The sequence below is a fragment of the Colobus angolensis genome, unplaced genomic scaffold (genome assembly GCF_000951035.1).
Source record: "Colobus angolensis palliatus isolate OR3802 unplaced genomic scaffold, Cang.pa_1.0 Scaffold44, whole genome shotgun sequence".
NCBI classification, from domain to species: Eukaryota; Metazoa; Chordata; class Mammalia; order Primates; family Cercopithecidae; genus Colobus; species Colobus angolensis.
The window spans coordinates 2,939,636-2,946,751 of NW_012117821.1; the positions used below are offsets into that span (position 1 = coordinate 2,939,636).

The 7,116-nt window shown below is 52.2% G+C and overlaps 1 protein-coding gene across 2 annotated transcripts in view; it reads left to right on the top strand.

Annotated features, from left to right (window-relative positions):
• Positions 1-5,591, top strand: part of LOC105522729 (chromosome unknown open reading frame, human C9orf116) — a 6,487-nt gene extending 896 nt beyond the window's left edge. The window contains exons 2-4 of one of the 2 annotated variants that reach the window (XM_011957317.1): positions 719-922; positions 1,971-2,049; positions 5,202-5,591. In XM_011957317.1, the coding sequence (XP_011812707.1) occupies positions 780-922; positions 1,971-2,049; positions 5,202-5,258 (279 nt within the window). In that variant the 5' untranslated portion in view covers positions 719-779 and the 3' untranslated portion in view covers positions 5,259-5,591. Of the gene's footprint in view, positions 1-641; positions 923-1,970; positions 2,050-5,155 lie in introns of those variants that run through there. The other variant, XM_011957316.1, reaches the window with a different exon arrangement.
• The last annotated feature ends 1,525 nt before the right edge of the window (positions 5,592-7,116 follow it).

Below are 7,116 nucleotides of genomic sequence, written 5' to 3' on the forward strand. Positions count from 1 at the left end.
GCCGCAGTGCCGCCTACAGGCCCGGAGGAGCCACAGCGCAGTCGCCAGACGGCTGGGACCTCCCTGCGGGGGCGGGGCAGCCTCGGGGGCAGGGCCCAGAGTCCCGGGCTTGAGAGTCTCGGGCCGGGAGTGGGGCCACCGTCCTCGCCTTGCAGCTCGCCCCGCCCTGCTAATGGGCCCGGCCAGCCCAGGAGGCCCCTGACCCTTGAGGGAGCCCGCTGGGCGATGGGGACCCTCGCCTCCCGCCACGTGAGCTGTGAACCACGTCCCGCGCAACCTCTCGCGCTCCAAAACTGTTTTTAATATTTAAACGATATTTGACTTAGGAGAATTTGGTAAAGTTAGCAAGATCTCGGGTCTCAATTTAGACTCGGGGTGCTGAGGGGCATATCATCCCTGGAGTCCACTGGACAGCAAGCGTCCAATCGTTGCCTGCCGAGTGGACCTGCAGTGCTTAAACCCCGTCACCGGGCTGGCGGGGTCCCAGGCCCTGGGGTTCCTTTCGCCCGGGAGTCCACGCCCCGATGCTGGCGTGGCCCGGTCCCCTCACGGGTGGCTGGGGACCAGGTGCTGCCCCATACGACGGTCCCAGCAGGGAATTTCTCGCCGTCCCGACCTTCCCGGTCCTTGGGGACTCGCTCGGCAGGTTCCCGACCCGCCCGTGGAGGAGCACCACCCATGCGCGGCGCCTTTAAGACCCCCTCCGCTCCGCCCGCAGTCACGTGACCTGGCCGTCGCTTGGCAACAGGACGCCGCGGAGTCCCGCTTCTCGAGGCGCAATGGCGGAGGAAAGCCCCAGAGCGTGCGCGGAGCCTGTGGAGCCCAAGGCCACGGCCCCGCCTGAGAAGACCAGCGACTACTACCGCGTAAGCGCGGACCTGCCGGGCAGGTTCAACAACCCGGGGTGGTTCCGGGGCTACAGGTGAGGAAGCTGGGGCGCGCCGGGTCCTGACGTCCACTGCTCGATAGCCCCGTGTGTGAGAGACCCCGCAAGACCCCCAAGGTCCTAACTGCAGAAATCAAGAGGATCGAGTGGTCATCCGGGGCCTGCGCTGTCATTGTCCACTAGTGAGCGGCGAAAGTGTTCCCCAGAGCCTCATACAAGGAAGTGGGGATAGGGTCAGTGAGGGGCAGGGCCCTAGCGGGGAGAAAGCCCAGTTGTGGCCTCAGCTCCACTGTTCTGTGTCGGGTGAGTCTCCTCTCCTCTCTATCCTGAAACCCCGCTGCGGGGCGTGAGCACAGCAGCACCTGCAGCAAGTCTGCAGTCTTGCTGTAGACTCAGCCAGCTGTGAGCTGCCACAGGGCATTGCAGGCTAAGAAGCAGTAAGAAAATTCCTGTAGGCAGGTGCAAGCATCTTGCCGTGCTCACACATTTGGTCCCTCAACAGTCCTCTAGGGCAGGGTCTGTTAGTATCCTCGTTCTCCCATTGAGACGACTGGAATGTAGAAAGAACAACTTGGCCAAGATCTAGGAGTATAAAGTAGAGCTAAGGTGTGGGCCTGCAGCTTCTCAGTAGCCTGTCCTCCTGACAGGTAGGGGCAGTGGTACCGATAGAAGCATGACCTCAGCGAGGGTGGGGGCTCAGAGGCAGAGGGACCTTCTGGGTGGCAGGGTCTGGAGGCCAAGCCTCCACTTCTGACAAGCTAAGTTACCCAGAAATTGCAGCATGTGCCAAGGTCCTGCCAGGGCTGGGGGTCAGCACTGGCTGGCTGCCTGGTCTTTAGGGCTTTGGCCTGCCTTGGAAGAGCAGGGACAGTGGTGAGCAGAGGGGGCCGGGGAGGCCGGGCCATTCAGAACGGTCATCAGCCAGGTACTCCCAGAGGCTGCCTTTGAGGCTGCATCACCAGCCCAGGCACATTGCTCTTTCTTTGGGGGCATTTCCAGTGGAGTGCTGTCAACCAAATACAAGGCTGTGGCTTGTGCAGAATTAGATTAAATGAACGAAAATAGAGTGTTTCTCATCTACCAGGACCCAGAAGGCTATCTTGGTGTACAGGACCAGTAACCAGGCTTACGGGAGCAGAGCGCCCACTGTACACGAGATGCCCGTAAGTGGGATGCAAGACCGGGCGTGGGGTGGGGGGCAGGGGGTGGGCAGCCTCAAAGAAGAGGCTAAAAACCTGGGGGTTCTCAATGAGAACAACAATAAGACGGGGAGGGGTGTACCCAAGGAGGAGGCCAAAGTTGCAACATCACAAAAGGGGAGGAGGGAGGTTCCCCAAATCGTTTTGGGAGAGGGTAGGATGGAACTAAATGAGTGAATGAATTTGGGAGTGGAGTGTTTTAAAAGAGGAGGATATAGACTTGCTGACATCACCCTGTCCCCACACACCCAAGCACACGCATAGCAGTCACACACACACACACACACACACACACACACACACACACACACACGCAACCATCTCCTGCAACTTACAGTGCTCAGTTCTGAGGCAAATAAATGAAGGGCTACTTTTTTTCTGGAATTACACTTTATGAGATGTTAACGTGTGACCTGAAGAGGCAGTACTGGCTGACAGCACAGCTTGTGGGTGGACAAGGTGTATTGTGGGCACAGGAGCCTGTGGGCCATTGGGGAAGCCAAACCCTTTTTGAACTTGACCTCAGACTCCAGGATGGCCCTCCTAGAACCTCCTCACACCAAACCCCGTGAAGGTCCAGGTGAATGGACAGAGGGGCTAGTGCAGTGTCTCCTGCACACCTGGGACACTGGACCAGCCATTTTGGGGTGAGAATGTTGTGGGCGTTTTTTCTTTGCCAAGGCATTCATCATTGAAAAGGTCTGGTGAGTGCTTATTTAGTTGTGTTGTGTGAGTGACTGAGCTCTGGTGAGAAGATCACTTACCTAAAAATGCTGGAGCACTCTCCCATAATCAAACGACCCTGAGTTCTCCCTGGGGATCAGGTATTTCTAGGACAAAGACCAGACACAGCTGGGTGCAGTGGCTCACGCCTGTAATCCCAGCACTTTGGGAGGCCGAGGTGAGAGGATCACTTGAGGCTGGGAGTTCAAAACTAGCCAGGGCAACGTAGTGAGACCCCATCCCTACAAAAATAAAATAAAATAATTAGCTGGGTGTGGTGGCGTGCACCTGTAGTCCCAGCTATTCAGGAGGCTGAGGTGGGAGGATCGCTTGAACGCAGGAGGTTGAGGCTGCAGTGAGCCATGATCGTGCCATTGCACTCCACCCTGGGCAACAGAGTCAGATGCTGTCACCAAAACAAACAAGCAAACAAACAAACAAAAAACCCAGCACACTCACTAACATGGGTCCAGATGTTTTCGGTTTTATAAAAGGCCATGAAAAAATGTTCCTACTGTAAATGGTAGGAGCCTTCAGGTCACTGATGTGAGCAGGCAGTGGGATAGGAGGCATGAGGTACTCTTGACAAGTTTCCAAGGAGGTTTTCCTGCTTCTTATCCACCTGCTCCATCTGGAGTCTCTTTTCCAGTTTCGTGACCAAGGGTGGATGCCGGAGAAGCTGTTTACCTCCCATGTGAGAACAGGAGATAAATGCTTTGCATTAAAAAGTGCACTGAAGGGCTGAGTGCGGCGGCTCACACCTGTAATCCCAGCACTTTGGGAGGCCGAGGCGGGCAGATCACCTGAGGTCAGGAGTTTGAGACCAGCCTGGCCAACATGGCAAAACCCCGTCTCTACTAAAAATACAAAAATTAGCCGGGCTTAGTGGTGGGCACCTGTAATTGCAGCTATTCAGGAGGCTGAGACAGGAGAATGGCTTGAACCCAGAGGCGGAGGTTGCAGTGAGCTGAGATGGCGCCATTGCACTCCGGCTTGGGGGACAAGAGCAAGAACTCCATCTCAAAAAAAAAAAAAAAAAAAAAAAAGTGCACTGAAGGGAATTCCTCTCCATGATACTGCGAGGGTGGGTCCCTGTCATGATACATTTGTCCCACCTGTAGAATGTGGACTTGAGTTACTGATAAAGTACCAACACTGGCCTGGCTTCACTGTAACAAATGGGCCACACCAGTGCAACATGCTGAGGACAGGGGACACTGTGTGCCGAGGGAGATAATTTGGGAACTCTCTGTACTTTCTGTTCAATTTTTCTATAGATCTAAAACTTCTCAAAAACAAAAAGAAGTTTTCTCTTTGCACTTGTTTCTTGCCAAGGAGATGAAGCATCAGGTGATAGGCATGACACAGGATCCTCTAAGGACGACAGGGTAAAATATTGGGCAGAAGTCCAGGCCACTAGCTTCAGGCTTCAGGAATGTCACAGTCACCTAATGATGCTGTCTTGCTAGAATAACTCCTACTGCTGGGTTCCCGCCCACACGCGTGGCCTCAGTACACCCCTTCTCAACCTCCATAGGGCAGCCCCTGCCCAGACCACTGGGCTGGTGAGGTGTGGGCATTGGTGTTGTTAAAGCTTTACAGATGATTCAAATTCCCAGTGAAGGTTATCATCTTTTTTTTTTTTTTTGAGATGGAGTTTTGCTCTTGTTGTCCAGGCAGGAGTGCAATGGCACGATCTCGGCTCACTGCAGCCTCCGCCTCCCAGGTTCAAGGAATTCTCCTGCCTCAGCCTTCTGAGTAGCTGGGATTACAGGTGCTTGCCACCACGCCTGGCTAATATTTTTGTATTTTTAGTAGAGATGGAGTTTCACTATGTTGGCCAGGCTGGTCTCAAACTCCTGACCTTGTGATCCACCTGCCTCGGCCTCCCAGAGTGCTGGGATTACAGGCGTGAGCCACCGTGCCTGGCCCCAGTTAAGATTGAAACCCACTGATGTGAATATCATTTCTATTCCATAGAAGAGAAAATGAAGTTCAGAGAGGGCTGGCAGCTTTCCAAGAGTAGCACAGTGAGGAAAAGCAGACCTGGGGGTGACTCCAGGCCTGACCCCCAAGGCGATGCTCACAGCCACATCCTGAGGTAGAGATGGCACATAGGTGGCCCTGCAGCCTACCCTTCTATCCCTCGAACAGTGCAAGGGGCAGTGTTAACAGCAAGTGCCAGGCATCGGGCATGGGTTAGGATGGTCTGGGGTAAGCCAGGTCATCCTACCCCCTCTGGCTTCTCTGCATCTTCTTACAAATTCTTATTTTTCTTTCAAAAATATTCAACAGATTGCTCAAGAGTATTATACATCATTCATCCATGTTCCTTCATCTCTTCTAGAAAGTATTTTATCCAAATTCGAATAAATTTTCCCAACAACTTGCAGCGGGCGGAATGTTCCGGAACAACACTCTCAATGTTTACCTGGAGAAAAGCATCGTGACTGGCCCTGATAACTACATCACCTCCTGTGACCGGCTCAACTTCCACCCCAGTTACAACATCAACAGGCCATCCATCTGCGATTGAGGGGCTGGAAACCCCCTCTAGGAGTCCTCTGACCCCAGGGGCCTCCTGGAAAATCATTGTCCCTCATCCCCCCCAGTCACCCGATTGCGACAGCACAGACTGCGCCGCCTTCCCTGAAAATATTATTCGTCTGCGGAGTAGGAAAATGTGCAAACGGGGCTGTGAAGTCCTGCTATTTCATGTCTAATAAGTACATGGGAAAAGATGTTCATGTTGACTTTGCATTAAAAACGTTGTCACATCCTGAGCTTCCCTCTCGTCTGACATTTGTCATGGTGCAGGGGAGCTGTGGGCTCCCGGGGCCCAAGTCCTGGCCTGATCATCAGGAGTGCTGGCGGTTAACTCCGCTCGTGTCTTTATTTGGGAGCCATGTTACCCACAAGACCAGTTAGGGAGTTAGGGAGCAGATCTCCCGTCCTAAAGCACCCAGCACCCTGGTTGAGATCTGCACCAACACTGCAGGGTTCCCACAAGGGCATGGGATGCCCCACTGGGGTGTGGGCGAGGGCCAGGAGGAGGAGCAGACGCCGCGTCAGCCAAGTCGAGGCTGAACAGGCAGGAGGGTCATTACTGTCTGAGATTACTCGGGGAGCACGGCATTGCAGGTGAACCTCCTCCACCATGTTTCCTCCACCATGTTTGTGTGCTTCATGCTCCAGCAAGGGGCAGGGGCAGAGACAAGGCTGGTGAATGCCCTTCATTGTGGAAGGGGGTGATGCAGACATGGTCATGCTCTATGTTTATTTTAAAATTTCAATAAAAAGTAAAAAATGCAGGCAGGGGATTACTTGTATTTTGCTAAGGTGGGGTAATAACTACATTAAGTGGATTTTTATCTCTGTGTAGTCATAAATCCGTGTTCACTATGAGTTACAGGATCTTCAATTAAAAAAAAACATTCTGTCTATGATATGGATTTTTTTCCCTCTATGAGAGCGAGATGTGTTCATTATAGGAAATTTAGAAAGTGCCGAAACTGGAAAAAATAAACTCCTCTTACATACCATCAATAATATCTTGTGTATAGATTCTTACCTGCAGGGATTCTACTCACGAATCAGGGAAGAAGTTAAACATCACGATGGGTTATTTCTTCATATATACTATTATTAATACACAAAAGTAAACATTTTGGCAACAGTCTTAATGTCCAATTTGGGATGGAAATGCTTCCTGGAGAAAATTAATACATTTAATTAAAAAATATACAAAATTGGCCCTGAAGCCAGGATCTATGTAATATCTTTCTTCTGAGCTAAAAAACCAGCAGAGACTCCAGGCATCAAATTGAAAATGTTTTTGCAGTCAAATACCAGAATACCAGTAATCCCTCTGTGTTCAGTGTCTACTGAAATACAAAAAAATAACATGCCTTATCAATCAGGTTTCTCAACATGCTGAAAAGAATGCATTCCTGGCCGAGCGTGGTGGGTGGTTCACGCCCGTAATCCCAGCACTTTGGGAGGCTGAGGCAGGCAGATCACTTGAGGTCAGGAGTTCGAGACCATCCTGACCAACATGGTGAAACCCCGTTTCTATTAAAAATACAAAAATTAGGCCGGGCGTGGTGGCTCAAGCCTGTAATCCCAGCACTTTGGGAGGCTGAGATGGGCGGATCACCTGAGGTCAGGAGTTTGAGACCAGCCTGGCCAACATGGCAAAACCCCGTCTCTACTAAAAATACAAAAATTAGCCGGGCTTAGTGGTGGGCACCTGTAATTGCAGCTATTCAGGAGGCTGAGACAGGAGAATGGCTTGAACCCAGAGGCGGA